General features: G+C 34.4%; 1 protein-coding gene across 10 annotated transcripts in view; it reads left to right on the top strand.

Annotated features, from left to right (window-relative positions):
• MPP6 (membrane palmitoylated protein 6) overlaps positions 1 to 17,747 on the top strand; it is a 101,675-nt gene that overhangs the window by 65,659 nt on the left and 18,269 nt on the right. For 6 of the 10 annotated variants that reach the window (XM_029233236.1, XM_029233234.1, XM_029233235.1 and 3 more), the window contains exons 3-7: positions 1,176 to 1,328; positions 4,995 to 5,147; positions 6,173 to 6,400; positions 15,990 to 16,031; positions 17,491 to 17,622. In XM_029233236.1, coding sequence (XP_029089069.1) covers positions 1,176 to 1,328; positions 4,995 to 5,147; positions 6,173 to 6,400; positions 15,990 to 16,031; positions 17,491 to 17,622 — 708 coding nt within the window. The remainder of the gene's footprint in view (positions 1 to 1,175; positions 1,329 to 4,994; positions 5,148 to 6,172; positions 6,401 to 15,989; positions 16,032 to 17,490; positions 17,623 to 17,747) is intronic. The other 4 variants (XM_029233241.1, XM_029233240.1, XM_029233244.1 and 1 more) reach the window with 1 other exon arrangement.

Below are 17,747 nucleotides of genomic sequence, written 5' to 3' on the forward strand. Positions count from 1 at the left end.
TAAAAATGCATTTTTAAAATTAGAAAGTGTATCATTTAGAAGATGACATACAAAAACCAAGATTGTTAGACAGCTCATTAACAATTTTACATTGATACATGTGAAATGATATTTTTGTTTAAATAAAATATAATTTAAAAATAAAAAAAATTAGAAGATGTGTTAGAACTCTGAAGGATCTACTCTGTATGGTAGAAATAACATCTAAAGTATTATAGGGATAAGTTAAAGTTTGATACTGTTGCCGCTTGAAATTTGGATTTTTCGTCACTTACAGAATTGAATCTTAAAATGTTAAGTGTGAGATTTGTCATCTTGCATGTTTTCATTTATAAACTAAATCTTTATAGTTATGCTCTACCTGTTCTTCAAAATCTGACAGCAACCATTTATCAGAAAAACAACACTTAAAAGATAGAGACTGCTTAGTGTTCATTCTAAGTTTGAATTTAAAACTCTGCTTTACTCCCACTATTAAAGGATTTAGTTAGGACTACGTATTTCCTGCGACAGTATGATTCATGGTTCATTTTCTGTGGAAAAGGTTGTGAGATTAAAAAAAACAGATCAGCTTAAGATATGGAGACATAAGGGGATCATTCCCCTAATGAGATCATATGGTCCTTCAAGGCTCAGTTCAAGACTTGCCTTTCCTGAATTGCCTTTTTCTGCTGAATTTTCAAAATTGGAAAATGGTAGCTTTAGCATTATCATTTGGGGTTCTCAAAATGATTTTCATTATTTTTTAATGATAATCCATATAACGATTACATTCCTATTTTTTATTTTTATTATGCTTAATCATTTAATAAAGCATAAGCAGTATCATTTAGAGTTTGAGTCTAGACTAGAAAGTCATTAGGAAATTCTGTCAGGTAGGAAATTTAATACATTTTTAAAATTCTTGGCCTATTCAGTTTTTTCATGGTTTAGTTATAAAAATGAGTTTTCCATTACTTTTAGGGTAGGAATAGAGGCCAAGATTTATTATATTGCATTATAACATTTACTCTGAAATCTATATATTACCTCTCATTGAAAGATTTGGTTGCAATGAATCAAACTTTCAAGTAATATCTTTTAAAACTTTCTTTATAAAAAGGAAACAAATCAAGAAGAAAACCGCGGTCTGGAGCAAAACAGTGTGTGTTATTAATATAGTGTTGTCTTTTCAGGCTCACGAGAGGCTAGAAGATTCAAAACTAGAAGCTGTCAGTGATAATAACTTGGAATTAGTCAACGAAATTCTTGAAGATATCACTCCTCTAATAAATGTGGATGAAAATGTGGCAGAACTGGTTGGTATACTCAAGGAGCCTCACTTCCAGGTAAACTTTCCCTATTGCTCTTCTTTCCAAGTCCCCTATATTCCCCAAATATTCTCCTTTAGTAGTTAAGTTTCAGTTTAAGATGATGTTTTTTTAAAGATTATTTAGGGCCATATTTTGCAAATGCCAGCTTAGATATTTTAATATCCCATTCTGCTGGGACTACATAAACAGACACACATACTATACAGATGTATAGGGTCTGTCACAGAAATACATCAGAATGGATTTTTCTTTGTGTAATTAAAAAAAAACAACAACAACCCTGCTTCACCATCACACCACATGCTGGGGACGTTTTTCTCCCTGTGATAGTGCATTTTTCTTCCTCACTACCACTGTTTCCTAGCCCTCCTTGTGACCAGCTGTATACATTTTCAGTATTGCTTCTAAGACTGGGGTGCAGTTGATGACCCTGGAACAAAAGAGAGCTGTATGATGATAGAAACTATGACATAGCATACTTTCCGTAGGTAAAAAAAATAAATGCAATTTAAGCATTTGTCCATGTTTACCAGTTTACCAAAGAAGAATCAGTTTCAGAAAAAAGGAGGTCGAGGAGACTTCTTATAAACCTGTAATTAAGACAGTGTGGTATTGGGGCAGTATTAGAAAAATAGAAACCCCAGAAATACATCCACAGACAAATGGCAACTTGATTTATGACCGAGATAGTACATTTTAGTGGAGAAAGAATGGACTGTTCAATAAATGGTCCTGGGATAAAGTGTCACCTGCTTGCCATTGCAAATCTTAGCATTAAAAATCAAATGGCAACACCCCTTTGCTTTTTCTCAGAGACTTTCTGTGACTCTCTAACAATGTTACTGCAAAAAATTATGTACATTTATAGTGAGATGGTTCCTACGTAAATCTGTATCTTAGGTACAAAAAATACAAACACATGTCAAAGACACCTTTGTGAAGAGGCCAGTTAATTGAGGCCTTATAAGGCATACTAAGTTATTTGGACTTTATCCTGAGGACATTGGGAAGCTTTGGCTTGGGATTGCGGGGGTGGGTGGGTGGTGGTGGTTATTAAACAGGGAGAGGTCAGATTGTGGAGCCAGATGGTTTTGTACCAAGGCAAGAAGTTGTGACAGCAGTACAGATAGTGGGAAATGTGAGAATTTTCAAGTTCTAAGTAGCAAAATCAATAGGGCTTAGTGAGTGGTTACATGTGACAGCTGCAGAAGAGAAATGTGGGAAGTTGATAAGGACAGGATTTCTGACAGACAATTGATGGCATCCACTCTAGGAGAACTGTTTTGGACATGTTAATGTTAAGGTAACAGACCATATTAAGTTTGCAATACCTTAGAAGCATCTGGTAGAGCTTTTCAAGCACGCTATATTTTTTATATAAGTATTTAAAATTTAATGCATAAATTTATATAAAGTTTAATAAATACATAAAATTATGAAATGGCAACAAGTAAAAATTAAGACATTGCATTTTTACTACCCAATCCACTACTGTACTACCATAGTGCATATTCCTCCATACTTTTTCTAGGCATAAATGTACATACATATTTTTTTCCTTTACTGATTGCAATCATTTTGCACAAGCTATTTTGTAACTTACCCTTTTTTTCAGTTGTTGATTTCCACTTTTTCATTTCAGTGGACCCCTGTCTCATGTAGTACACATTCTGTATTCACACATCTCCATTTCCCCCAAAGTATTCTTTATAGCTGCTTTGTGCATATGAGTTTTCAACCTAGGTCCATGTGAGGCATCTGGGTGGACCATCCCTTTTTCCCTTGATTATGATGTTGACCCATGGAAGAGACCAGGCCATTTTCCTGCAGAATCCACTCCCTGGATTTATCTGGTTGCTTTCCTGCTGTGTTGTTTATTTATCCCTTCTATTTCTTATAAACAGAAGTTTTACCTAAAAGATGATTCAAATTAATTATTTGGAACTAGAATGCATCTTAAGTAAGGTGATACAACATAAATTAATCTACATCAGACAACGTATAATACCTGGTTGGTCCATCACTCTTGTTGCTGAGATTAGTCCTTGATTAAGAGCAATGACAGCCTGATCCTACCCTTGAAAGCCTTTCCACTAGGAAGTAATCTAGTATGTTATTATTCTATCTAGCATTATACAAATGCTGTTTCCTTTCAACCATTTACCTACTGACAAACATAAATTAATAATCCTTGCCTGAATCAATATTTTCATTAGAGGTTGCAACATGACATTTTTCAAATTCTCTCATTCTACATTTATTAGCTGCTGTTCTTATATAAAGTAGAGCTTTTCCTTATCAACTGAGCTGTTTTAGTTAACCTGTAATGCATTTCCTACTGAAAAGTTAGGGAAATGCTAGATTCTTTTCTTTACCAACTTTCAAAGTAAAGAATTGTTTAAAATAGCAATCTCAAATGGTAACAAAGGAGATTTTTTCAGTCCTGTTTTTTAAATAGCATTGTGGACTTACGGAGTTTTCATTAATTCAGTATGTTTCAATCCTCTACAATCCTTAGTTTTGTTTTGATTTGTCAAATTATCATGACTTTGGCCAGTTGTGGGCAGATTTTTAGTATATGAACCTGAAGCTCATGAGAGTTCTGGACCAAGGGAGTTCTCAGTGTATAAGCAGTGGTTCAAGTCACAGGAGTAGATAATATTGCCTAAGAAGAGTATATACGGTAAAAACTAAGCAGCCCAGATTAGTGATTTGAGTAACTTCCAGCATGTATAGGAATAATACTTATATATGGATTTGTGAATATTTTTCTTCAGTCTCTTATACTATTTTCATGAAATGACCAAAAATTACCAATTAAGCCCGTATACTGATTGCTTCTGTTCTGAACCTGTTGACATTTTCCCCCTTTTATTTTGATCTTTTTTTTGTTTGAATTTGCACTCCCACCATTCAAAAAAATTTTTTAAATTTAGGTTTAAGCTGAGTATACACAATTACAGTATAAATAAAAATAAATATAACCCCCCAAATTATAAGAAATTCCTAGAAAGCTAGAGCAAAGTCATCCATGAAGATAGCACATATACAGTAAATGTAGGAGGTAAAAGTGTACTATATTCAGGACCATTACTGGCTCTTTTTTCCCCAAAAAAATGTAAATTTTATACCTTTATTAGTAATATGAAATTTCTTATCACTGATATAAGATGCTAATTTTTATTCACTGGATATCTTTTTAAGATATCCAGACATTTTGTACATGTGAAAAATACGTGGTGTTGCTAACAACAGGCTTAGGATAAAACTTACGGTCCTTGCCATTTGAATTTGTATGATAGCTAACAAATAGGAATTGATAAATATTGAGTGATGGTGATGACAGTGTTGGCAATGAAATTCATTGCCTCTATTGCATCACACTTGGACATCTAGGTTCAGTTTCCATTAAACATAAGGCTTTAAAAAAAAGTCACAAAACTATCAGTCTCTTCAGATCTTTTAAAACAAGGAATGCAATATTGTTTGATAATAAGTAAAATGATACATGCTTATATGTCATAAAAAGATCCTGTATATACTTGATTTAACTCATATTTGGGAATTTAATAACTGTGCCTTGGAAATTTTTAGTACTCTACTGGGATAATGAACTAAGTTATTTTTAATAACTTATTCCATCTGTAATTAATAACCACAGGCTGTTTTGAATCCTTCTAGTCACTCTTGGAGGCCCATGATATTGTGGCATCAAAGTGTTATGAGTCACCTCCATCAAGCCCAGAAATGAATAATTCTTCTATCAATAATCAGTTATTACCAGTAGATGCCATTCGTATTCTTGGTATTCACAAAAGAGCTGGGGAACCACTGGTGAGTTGATAAGTCAGTGCCCTCTTAAATCTGACATACTTGTGGCTGAGTCACTACTCTTATCTCATTTTTTTTCTCTTTCATAATTTGTATCATTATAAAAACTTCATTCATGTTTGTTTTATCAGTCTTTTTTGGCCTGTGTATAAAATACACAGCTGATGCTCTCTCAACTTGATTTAGCATGCAAAATTAAACCAAAATTAAAAGTTAAACTGAAATAGAGGCGAGAAGAAGTTTGCCGACGAGTAGCAAAAATTTCAAAAGATAACTTTTTTTCCTATACCCTTTGAAGAAATAAACTCAGGTTGCTTGCTAATTATAGTATCAAAACACAGAAGAAGGTTGTTATGAAAAATTGAAGTGACTATACTATACTCCAATAAAAATTAATTAACAAAAATTGAAAACATTGGTAGGACTCTGTAAGTAATGAAGTTTACAATTTCCTGTTGACATGCTTATTTCTGGGCTCTGACTATAAGAACAGTGAAGTGGAAAAATGAGAAAAGCTGGAAACAAGGCCATCAGAATGCACAAATACGTTTTCTTGCTCCTTCAAGCTTCCTTTTATCCTGTGGAATGCAAGCTAAGATACGTTTCATTTTCAGTTACCCTTACCATGGAAGTCCTTTTTTAAGGGATGGCATGTCAGCGGTCCCCAACCGCTGGGGCACCAGGGACCGGTTTTGTGGAAGACAGTGTTTCCATGGGGTTGGGGGGGATGGTTCAGGCGGTAATGGGAGCGATGGGGAGCGGCAGATGAAACTTTGCTCCCTCACCTGCCACTCACCTCCTGCTGAGCGGCCTGGTTCCTAACAGGCCACGGACCCCTGGTATATGCTATCACAGTTGCACATGGTTTAATGAGATTAGAGTATTGAGTCAGGAGAGAACGTGGGAAAAGTAGGAATGATTCACTTACCTACTTTTGGAATTATTTTCTTATTCATACATGTTCTTGACTATTTAAGATTTCTTCCTAACAACCTAAAATCAATAATTCCATTCCTTGTTTCCTTCAGGGTGTAACATTTAGGGTTGAAAATAATGATCTGGTAATTGCCCGAATCCTTCACGGAGGGATGATAGATCGACAGGGTCTGCTTCATGTGGGAGATATCATTAAAGAAGTCAATGGCCATGAGGTTGGAAACAATCCAAAGGAATTACAAGAATTACTGAAAAATATTAGTGGAAGTGTCACCCTGAAAATTTTACCAAGCTATAGAGATACCATTATTCCTCAACAGGTTAGTAATAAAGTTCTTGGTAATATTAAGAATGCTTTTATTTCTTTAATCACACTGTTGGGTAGAGCCACCAGTTGCTACTTTTTTGCTAAAGAGAAGAGAAGAGAAAAAACTATCTGGTTTAATTGTTCTGAAGTGCCTTATTTCGTCATGGGTGAATTTTTGGATTTTTAAACAATATCATCTTACTATTCAAAAAGAATTAGGAAAGAAATCTCTTTGTGAACACCATGAACCCTAACATTTCAGTAACCTACAGCTAGGTATGAGAAAAACCATAAAGCCTTTTAGTCATTAATGTAGCAAATGTTTTTGACACCTGTTGTGTTCCAGGCTGTGTGAGAAAATAAGCATGTAGTCCTGATCACTTCTAGCTTAGTGTTCCTCTGATGGGCTAAATAGAGAATGAGGCCAGAGAGAGAGGATGGGTCCAAAATGAAAAGAATCTTGAACACCTGATTTGTACGCAGTTGGTCTACATTTTGTAACTAATTTTTAGGTAAAATAGATTATTAAGCAGAGGAATATTTTAATGACAGTGATCATCTAACCTCATTATGTTGAGTGAATTTCAGAAAGGAGAGAGATGAGATCGTGTAGTCAGGAAGCAGATTTTTGAAGGTGTGGGGTAATTTGTGAAAGGCAACTCTAATGGAAGGCTGTGACGGCTGCTTTGGTTCAGATACCTGTGCCACTGCTTACTAGATTATTCTCTCTGTGCTTTTGTTTTCTCATCTATATAGTTGGGATATTTCTTTTCTTAAAAGACTGTTGTAAGGATCAAATGAGTTAATTCACATTAAGGTCTCACAGCAGCACCTGGCACATCCTGAGTGCTCAGCAAGTAGTTGCTGCTATTGTTGTGATGGTGGCGATGAGGTGGTGGTGTTGTGATTGTAAAGAAGTGGTAAAGAAGGAAAAAGTAATAAAGTAATGGCAAAGGAACAGTTGACAATTATGGTAAGCATGTTGGAACTGAGGAGAGAGGGTTGTTGAATCTAGATACTGAAGACATAGGAAATATCTATCAGTGTTTTAGATGCCTTTAATTATTCAGGTTATTCCATAAATTTATTGTTTCATGTGTGAATAAAATTATAGGTCTTTTACGTAAGATACTGCCGGTATATTTTATTTTAATATTGATAATATAATTTAAAAGACTAGTGTTTACATTTACATACAATTCTTTGAAATAATGTGTGTTGAATACGTGCTTTATATTCTTTGGAGGATAAGAATAGTCAGTCATGGGGCTTCCCTGGTGGCGCAGTGGTTGAGAGTCCGCCTGCCAATGAGGGGACACGGGTTCGTGCCCCGGTCTGGGAAGATCCCACATGTCGCGGAGCGGCTGGGCCTGTGAGCCATGGCCGCTGAACCTGAGCGTCCGGAGCCTGTGCTCTGCAACGGGAGAGGCCACGACAGTGAGAGGCCCGCGTACCGCAAAAAAAAAAAAAAGAATAGTCAGTCATGAATTTTAGTATGTAAATTGGATTTCTGAAAATACAGAGGCTTATAGTGAACTTTGGTTCAAATGAAGGGTAGAAACCTTGTCTTCAAGGAAAAGAATCATGAAAGAACTGGTGTTAGAAACTAGACATTTTAAATAACTAGTACCTCTCAGACTACTTTTTTCCTCAGTTGGCACCTGAGTAGATTGGAAAAGTAGAACTTAAGATTTATGTATTTATTTTTAAATTATATGTTAGTTGTGATAGTTAGAAAGATTTTCTTTTTCCCCTGTGGTTCACACTTCAGAAATCCTACCAGCTCACCATGGCTATGATGGACTCTTATGGGAAAAAGTAATTTTTGTGATATTAGTAGCTAGGGCTTTGGCCCAAATTCCTTTTTAGATTCTGCACCTGGTGAATGGTCTGAATGATGTGAAATGCAAGGGTATTTAGCCCTATCTTAGGCATACATTTTTGTCCATCCTGTGCCTTCTCAAACTCTGCTTTTTATTTAGCCTTCAGAACTGGGAGAGGGCATTGAAATGGGGAAAGGAGAGGCCTTCCATCCAAGCCTGAGGCAGTCTCAGACCTATCTTACCATAAAAAAGAAGACTCTAACATGGAGCCTTCCAACAGGAGAGAGAAAACACAGCCAAACTGGGACATTTTTAAAGTGAGAGGGGGAATGATTACTAATTATGCTGGAATATGACTGTCCTGGGCACACTGTGGTCCTCTTACTAAGAGACACTAATGGGAATCAAGGGCTTCCAGCCCTTCCAACTCTGCCCCTCTTTCACTCACTGGAAGCTCCACCATGTAGTCCTGTTGGGCCTGTCTTAACTCTTTCTCTTATTGCCATGAGAGCAGATGGAAGCCAGGAAGTCTCCATACCAGGGTGCTGTTTTTCAAAGCATGGTCAGTGGATCATCTTTATCAGTAACATTTGAGGTGCTTACTAAAACTCCAAAATCTTTCATGAGACCTAAGAATCTATATTTTTAATTTGAAGATCAGAATGGGTTAGAAGTTGCAGCTAATTCTGAAGTTCTCCAACTTACGTGTATGTTGGGTTTCCAAAGCTGTTTAAAATTCCATTTCTTTAAGGCCAAATTGATGGGAATTCTCTCTTTGAGGCCATTATGACCCAGGTGCCAAAAATGTTATGAAAAGAAATTACAGTTTCATTTCACTCAAGGATATACATGTAAGAATTCTCAGTAATATATTAGTAAATGAAATTTAACAATATATTAAAAAGATACTACAACATGTCCAAGTTGGATTTATGTATGCTAGGATGGTTTCATGTTAGAAAATCCATATATGTAACCAAACACATTAACAGATTAAAGGAGAAAAATATCAGAGAATTTGATAAAATTCAATACTTATGATGTTTTTAAAAAAGATTAGTAAATTAGGAACAGGAAAGAACCTCCTTAATCTTATTTTTTTTAATTAAAAAAACCTAAAACATTCTCAATGGTTGACTGTTAGAAGCATTTCTCTTTAAAATCAGGAACTGGAGTCTAAGCTGGTCTGCCTGAGACTACTTGAGTGCCAACCCCAGGCCCCTGTGAAGCCCAGTTTCCACCCTAAGATGAGAAAAACCCACCATAAACCAAGAGAAACCTTGCCAAACTTCAGGCATAATTGTGAGGATAAAAAGGAACCACCCTCAGATGATATATAGAGTAACAGATGATATTACAAATATCTGTTACCACAGATGATAAAAAATCTTCAGTTCTTCTTAAAGAAACTAGGAATAAACAGTATCTCTGACTTTTAAATAGGTAAATGTATTTGCAAACCAGGGAGTGATGATCCACCTTAACAGTCCTAACGCTCAGAGGTCTCTGGCAGCAAACACTTTCACCATTACCAGCCATGCTGAGACAAAGCCCTTGACAGAAAGGTCACCCCAATCTTAGACCAGCTTGGTGTCAGCAAGCTTTCAAGATCCTGGCATAAGCTGGATGGAAAAGCTCCACTTGCTATTGGGGAGGAGGGTGATCTTGTTCAGAATTTTGATGAGGCTTCCAACAGTGAAGCAAAGGGAATTGACCACTTCTTTAAAAAAAAAACAAAAAAACGAAACTTCAAGAATTTTGACTCCTAAAAAATTTTGTTTAGGATATAGTGAAATATCGAAACCTGTAATATTTAAAATTTTGAGGCTCTTGGACACTGCTGCTTTTTAAATTATTGTTTATACAGTTATTTATTTGCAGTTCATTAAGCCAAAGAAGCCAGAACATAAAGTTTTAAAACAAGGATTAATAAAGTCATTGCATCGTTAAAAAAATTCAGAACTAGAGAAGGATGTTCATTAGTGCCACTTACATTCAATATTTTATGGAAAGTTCCATAAGCGCATGAAGACAAAAATAAATTAATTATGGAAGCAAAAGACTTGGAAAGGAGAAAATAAAATATTATTTTCAAATAGTAAGATTTTTTATTTGAAACCCCCCCAAAGTATAAATTATTAGAAATCATTTAGCAAGATACTTGAAAATAAGATTAATATACAAAAGTCAGTTGCATTTCTATATGCCATAAGTAAACATCTAGAAATTAACTAGGACATTTATAATAGAGTCAGAGAATGTCACATTTATGTCTAGGAATAAATCTGACAAAAATATTCAAGACCTCCATGCACAAAAAATTAGTAAGATCTAAGTAAACAGATATATCATGTTCATGGACAGGAAGACAATATTATGAAGATACCAGTTTTCCTTAAATTGACTTGTAGATTCAGTTAAATTCCAGTGAAAATTTCAATAAGTTTTTTCATGGTATTTGATAAGATGCATAGCCAAGACACTTTTGAGGCAGAAAAGCAGGAAGAGGGGCTTATTATTGTGTAGGAATTAAGATATGTGGTATTATTGGCTTAGGACTAGACAGAATGAACAATGGAAGAGAGAGTTCAGAAAGAGACCTACACACATACATTTCTTTGATATCTGACAGAGATATGTCTTTCAGTGAGAAAGACTATTCAATGAATGAAACTGGTTATTCACAGGGATAATATATGAAACTCTACATACACAAATCAAGTAAAAGGGGATACATGATCAGTAAACATATGAAGAGATATTATAAGTCACAATGTGAGATACCATTTTATAACATTCAGTTGGCAAAAAATGTAGCTGTGAATATAGAGTATTTCTTCTACATTGCTGGTGGCAGTGCAAATTGGTATAACCACGTTGGGAGGAAAAAGGTTTAGCATTATTAGGGTTGAGTGTTTACATATACTAAGACACATAATCTCTTAGAGCAATATGTACAGCTAGAAACATGTTAACAAGCATGTCAGTTCCCCAAAAGAGTACATGCACAGAGCATGGTACTATCTATTTTGTTTTAAATAACTAAATATATATACTTTAACAGATTACATATAGGTTTAATAAAACTATACAAAAAAGAAAGCAAGGAGTTTGTGGACACAAGATTCAGGATGAGGGTTACCTTCATTGTTGGGGAAGCGAGGGTGGTGGGATGGAATGTGGGCAGGAGGACCATGTAGGCTTCTAGCCTCTGCTTTGAGTGGCAAGTTCATGGCTTTTATTATATTGTTAAAACTAGCAAAATAAAAAAATAAAAGCAGGCCTTGCATGAACTAATGACTCAAGTGTAATGTAAATTAAGAATTATTTGTAGTATGATTTCAGAGCAGCCAGGTTAATAAATTTAAAAACATATATTTTTTTAACTAACAGAAGCTTAAATTTGTGGCCCATGTATGGTTATTTACCATACAGAAGTGTGAACTGCCCCTGAAAGCTTTTTAAACCAAATATATAATCTAGTTTCCTTGCTGATCTCAAAATGTGTTGTTTGTGTGTGTGCATTTGAATAGGCTGAGTTCATACACTTTGAAAATCTTTAGAAAAATAACATTCTCCCTTAATTATCTGTTATCATTGTAGAGAACTTCTTAGCAACTCTGATCACTGTATTCACTACCTTGTCACTTACTCTGATGTGTAAACTCAGGTGGACCTGAAACTATGGTTTCAGACTGAGAGTGTGTACGGAGCACTTGTACCATGTTCAGCCAGCACATTCCCAAACAAATTACCAGCCTCCTTCTGATTTACGACAAAGGTCATGATTGGAGATGTTTCTCCAGCCTTTTATCCATTTGATGATTTTTCTTCTGCTGCTAATTATTATCCTTTGCATAGGCACAGCATACTCCTGTGCAATATTTTATTTTGTCAGTACTTTGACTATTTTTAGCTTTACTTTTTAAAGGTATCTTTGAGGTAAAGTTTGTATAATAGCATATACTTAAAGCATACAGTTAATAAATGTGGACATATCTATTATGTACCCATGAAACCCTCAACACAGTCGTGACAGTGACCGTATCTATCACCCCCAGAAGTTTTCTTGGGTCCACTGTAATCCTCCCCACCTGCTCCTTACCCCCAGCCCAACCTTCATGCCAGGCAAGTACTGCTCTGCTTTCTGTCACTATAAATTAGCTTACATTTTCTATATTTTTATATAAATGGATTCGTACAACATGAATCCTTTGATTTTGCTTTTTTTTTAATCTGACTTCTTTCACTCAGCATAATTATTTGGGGATTTATCCATGTTTTTATGTGTATCAGTAGTTGATTCCTTTTTATTAACAAGTAGTATTCCATTGCATGGCTGTACCACAGTTTGATTATCCATTAACTGGCTAATGAACATTTTTGTTGTTTCCAGTTTGGGGCTATTATAAATAAAGATGCTATGGACATTTACATGTAAGTCCCTCAGGTAAATACCTAAGAGTTGAAGTACTGGGTCATTTGGTAGGTATATGTTGAACTTGTAAAGAAATGGCCATACTGTTTTCAAAAGTGGTTGTACTAATTACATTCCCACCAGCACTATAGGAAAGTTCCAATTACTGTACATCTTCACCAGCATTTGGTATGGTCAGTCTTTATAATTTTAGCCATTCTAATAGGTGTGTCATGGTGTCTCATCATGATTTTAATTTGCATTTCCCTAATGACTGCTAATATTGAGCATCTTTTCATGTGCTTATTTGCCATGCTTATGACTACTTTGGTGATGTCTTCAAATCTTTCATCCATTTTTTATTGAGTTGTTCTTTTCCTTATTATTTGGCTTTGAGAGTTCTTTATGTCTTTATACAAGTACTTTATCGAAATTATGATTTACAAAGATTTTCTCAAAGTGAGAAGGGGCTTGTCTTCATTCTTTTAACACTGTAATACAAAGAGCAGACATTCTTAATTTTGATGAAGTCTAATTTGTCCATTTTTTTAAATGGATCATGCTTTTGTGCTGTGTGAAAAAATCTTTGTACAACACATGGTTATAAAGATTTTTTCCTATGTTTTCTTCTAAAAGTTTTATAATTGTACACTCTACATCTGGCTCTGTGATCCATTTACACTGCGTTTTTATATAGGGTATAAGATATGGATCAAAGCGTTGGTTTGGGGTTTTTGTTTTTGCATGTAGGTATACAATTTTTCCAGTTTCTTTTCAGTTGTTAAAAAGACTCTAGATTTGGAAATTTTTTGATTGTTATTACTTGGAATATTTTTTCTGTTCCTCTGTTACTCCTGTCCTTTGGTGACACCAGTTATACGTATTAGGCTCCTTAAAGTTGTCCCATAGCTCACTGACACTCTCTTCATTTATTCAGTCTTGTTTTCTCCCACTTTTTCATGTCGGACAGTTTCTATTGCTTTGTCTTCAAATTTATTATTTTTTGTTCTAAAATGTCTGTTTATCATATCCAGTGTACTTTTCATCTCAGATATTTTTGTTTTCATCTCTAGAAATTTGAATGGAACCTTTTTATATCTGTTGTGTTTCTACCTAACATGCCGAATCCTTCCTCCAGCTTCTTGAACATATGACTACAATATGTAAAGTTAAAAATAACTATATTAATGTCCTTGCCTACTAAATCAGTCCCATTTGTCATTTCCGGGTCACTCTTAATTGGTTCATTTTTCTCCATGTTTTAGGTTGTATTTTCCTGCTTATTTGCATGTCTGGTTATTTTTGATTGGCTGCCAGATATGAATTTTACCTTGCTGAGTGCTAGATATTTTTGTATTCTTAGAAATACTCTCAGGTTTTGTTCTAGGATAGTTACATTATGTGGGAGCAGTTAGATCCTTTCAGATTGTGCTTAAGCTTTGTTAGGTGCAACCAGAGTAGGATTAAATCTAGGGCAAAACCCTTCCGAATACTGAATGCTTCATGAATTATGAGGTTTTTCCACTCACACTGGTGATAACAGAAACTATTTCTGACCCTGCATGACCTCCTGATATTGTTCCCCATAATGCTGATTCTTTACCTGATCGTACTCATGACATGCACTGACCAGTACTCAGCTGAACGCTGGAGGGAGTCCTCTAGTTCTTGAGCCCTTTCTCTGTGTAACCCTTTCCTCACTGTCACTCTGTTCTGTGCACTGTAACCCCCTTGATCTCCCTGTCTCTCAGCTCATCTCCTCAACTTGTAGACCACCAGGCTCTACCTAGCGTCCCCCTTCCTGGGTTACAACCTGGAAACTTTTTCTGTGCAGTTAATTGGGGCAATTGTATAGTTCATCTTGTTTATTTCCAGTTTTTAGGGATCACTGTCTTCGTTGTCTGATGTCTTGACAACATTTCATATGTTTTGTCCAGTATTTTAGTTGTTTCAGTTTAGAGGGTGGGTCCTTGTTACTTCTTTTAGTCAGTGGGAGTCATTTTATCTCTACTTTCATTACCATAAGAATTTAATTTTTGAATAGGTGAATCATTCCCATGGTTCTAGAAGTCAAGAAATAGGAATATGTGTTCAGCTGAAATCTCCCTCCTAATCTACTACCAGTCTAGTCCTCACTCCCTATTGTTAAACAGTTAAGATTGCTTCCAATCTTTTGTGATTAGGACATATTCAATCGTTAATAGTCTTCTACGTAAGTCATTTTGCATATATCTAAGTAACACTGCCGTTGAACACATTCCCAGAGGTGGATTACTAGGTCAGAGGTTTTTTGCGTTTATAATTTTGATAGCTTTGCTGAATTGTCCTCCCAAGGGATTAAACCAGTTCTTCCACCAACCTGTTAGGACTATGGGCCAATAGGCATTTTCCTATCTACAGAATGTTATCAAATATTTGGATTCCTGCTAATATGACAGGAAGGAAATGTTATTATAGTATAGTTTTAATTTGTATTTCTACTCTGAGTGAGGTTAACATCTCCTCCTGTGTTTAAAAGCCATTTGTACTTTCTTTTTTCTCTTCCTTCTACTTTAGATTGTTGGTTATTCAGTTCTGTTAGAGATAAGAAGAATATGAGATTGAAATATATTAGCCAGTTGTATTTAGTAACTTCTTAATAACCAATGAACAGTTAACATTCATAGCCTATTGATGAAACACTTTAAAATGTACTTAGTAAAATACAATTATACTAAATCTAGTCAAAACTCTGTGATTTAAAGGTCATTACAAAATGTTTAGATCAAAGGTTGGGTTCATTGATTTTTCAGACAAATTTTCAAAGTTCAGAGCAAAACTAGTTTAATCTGAGTTTTTGAGCTTGAGAGTAATGTTCCAAAACTAATTTGGTTAATGAAAAAATAGAATTGCTTCTTCCAGAAATCTTTTATATTGGAGAGATGTGGTTTGTTTGACAAATAATGACATTTCCAGAACAATTTGATGAGAGTAGGGAAATGAATATTTGAAACTTGGACTAACTCAGAAAGTCTGAGCCTTTTGTTATAAGATATATTCTGTCCCACAGATAAGAATAATAAACACATTCATGATTAGATGACAGGATCCTCTTACTATTAATTCAGTGCAGCTTTCTTGAGAAGTAAGGAGTATCCAAGTATTTTTACAACTTTGCATATCCATATCCTTCTTCTCTGCCTCATCTCAAACACCTCTAACTTTTGCTTGTATCATTTTCAGGTGTTATAGCCTGTGGACAATTAATTAGGGAAGTAGTTGCTTTACCAAAATGAGTGAAGTAAAAATGGGCCAGTAGTTTGTATTTTTTTAATTTATTATCAGTTTAAAGTTTATTTATGCAATGAAAAATATATTTTTAGAGTTGCATCAATGTGGAGAGGCATCCATCACATGTCCGTCAGGTATGATGTCATTCCAGGAGATTCTCTGGTACTCTGTTTTTCTGTCTTATCAGCCAGCTAAATTTACCTTAATTACACTTAATCATTTTGGGTATTTTCCATTGCCAAAACATTGAGCTGCATGCCATTGTCAAGTTAGCCAGTTGTCACATTTTAGCAATCTTAATACTGTTTGTATGCTTGCCTTTGAGATATTTCTAAAATTCTATATCAGGAAAAAAATTATTGGCTTACTGATTTTTTTAAGCATTAATATTTAGCCTTTCAAAAGTTATTGAAAATATTCTGAATGCTTTGTGTCAAAATCATCTAATTGTAAGTAACTAAAATTTTGTCATGTTCCCAAATTTATTTTTAATGTGCATCCATCACATTACATTTTAGTACACTAATAATGTAATATATCTGCTTGTGTTATTTGAATATCTTGTTTGGTTATATTTATAGAAGTATGATAAATAGAAAAATAACATTGTTATTTGACTAATTATGTGCTTTCCTGCTAGTTTACCTGCTGATTAATACTAAGTCAGTTCCTTAGCAGATAAAATTTGAATTTCTATAAATATGCCTGAAAAAAGTCTGTATTAAGAAAGTAATTGCTCTGAACTTGCCATCAAATACTGAAAATGCTTAACTTAATTAGAATTAAAATTAAAAAACTAGATATTTTGGATATTGGAGATCATAACTAATAGTGATAATTGACATACTTTTATTAATAAAACAGATTTAAAGGAAATTTGTGTGGTTAAATGAATTTAAATTGGAAAATAGTTTCAAGGCTTTTTCAGTATTTGTCTTACAATTAATTTAATGCTGATCGTTTACATCAAAGCAAGATGATTCCAGAAAAGTATTTTCCACACTAATTTTGGCTAGTGTGAATCTGTGTGATTAAAAATATATGTTATTACCAGGGATGAAAGTGGGTTGTATTTTGTTTTTTGTTTTTTAAGTTTAATAAATATATTTCAGGTCTGATTTCAATATGAACTTTTAGTATTTTTGCTTCAGGAAACTTAAGAAGTCAGTCCTATTATATCTGAAATACATGCCTTAAATCAGCTGCATATATTAATTCAGAATGTTAATTAAAAAGTAGCATTTACTTGCGTAAAAATTACGCAGTGTTGGTTGGAAAATCACGTGAAAAGATTGAGAGAAAGTGTAAGAATGGTGGAAGAAAACAATTGTCAGACTCCGTTGATTTACAATTAGAAGTTAAAAATAGAAACAAAAACTTAATGTAGTACTAACGTTTATTTCTTATTTTCTTCTCTGATACCAAATTATTAATGTTCTAATAATTATATACTTATTTAAGGAAAACAAGTTCCTTAGTTGAAGTACTAAATACATTGTCAGTTACAATTAAATCACAGTGCTTTGAAAAAGATTTCAGAAATCCCGTGACAAATGATACATCTCTAGTATTTTTAATTGTGCTGTGTTTTAGGTATTTGTGAAATGTCATTTTGATTATAATCCATACAATGATAACCTGATACCCTGCAAAGAAGCAGGATTGAAGTTTTCAAAAGGAGAAATTCTTCAGATTGTAAACAGAGAAGACCCAAACTGGTGGCAGGTTAGTATGCTTCTCAAAATCTCTTCAACTGCCTTTTTATTTTTAATCTTAGATCTGGCCAATATCTGAATATTCAGGAAGAAGGTATTAGCATTTGTTCCAATGATTTTTCCTGCATGAACAGC

The sequence above is a fragment of the Monodon monoceros genome, unplaced genomic scaffold, assembly GCF_005190385.1.
Source record: "Monodon monoceros isolate NGI ecotype Baffin Bay Population unplaced genomic scaffold, NGI_Narwhal_1 Super_Scaffold_2, whole genome shotgun sequence".
NCBI lineage: Eukaryota > Metazoa > Chordata > Mammalia > Artiodactyla > Monodontidae > Monodon > Monodon monoceros.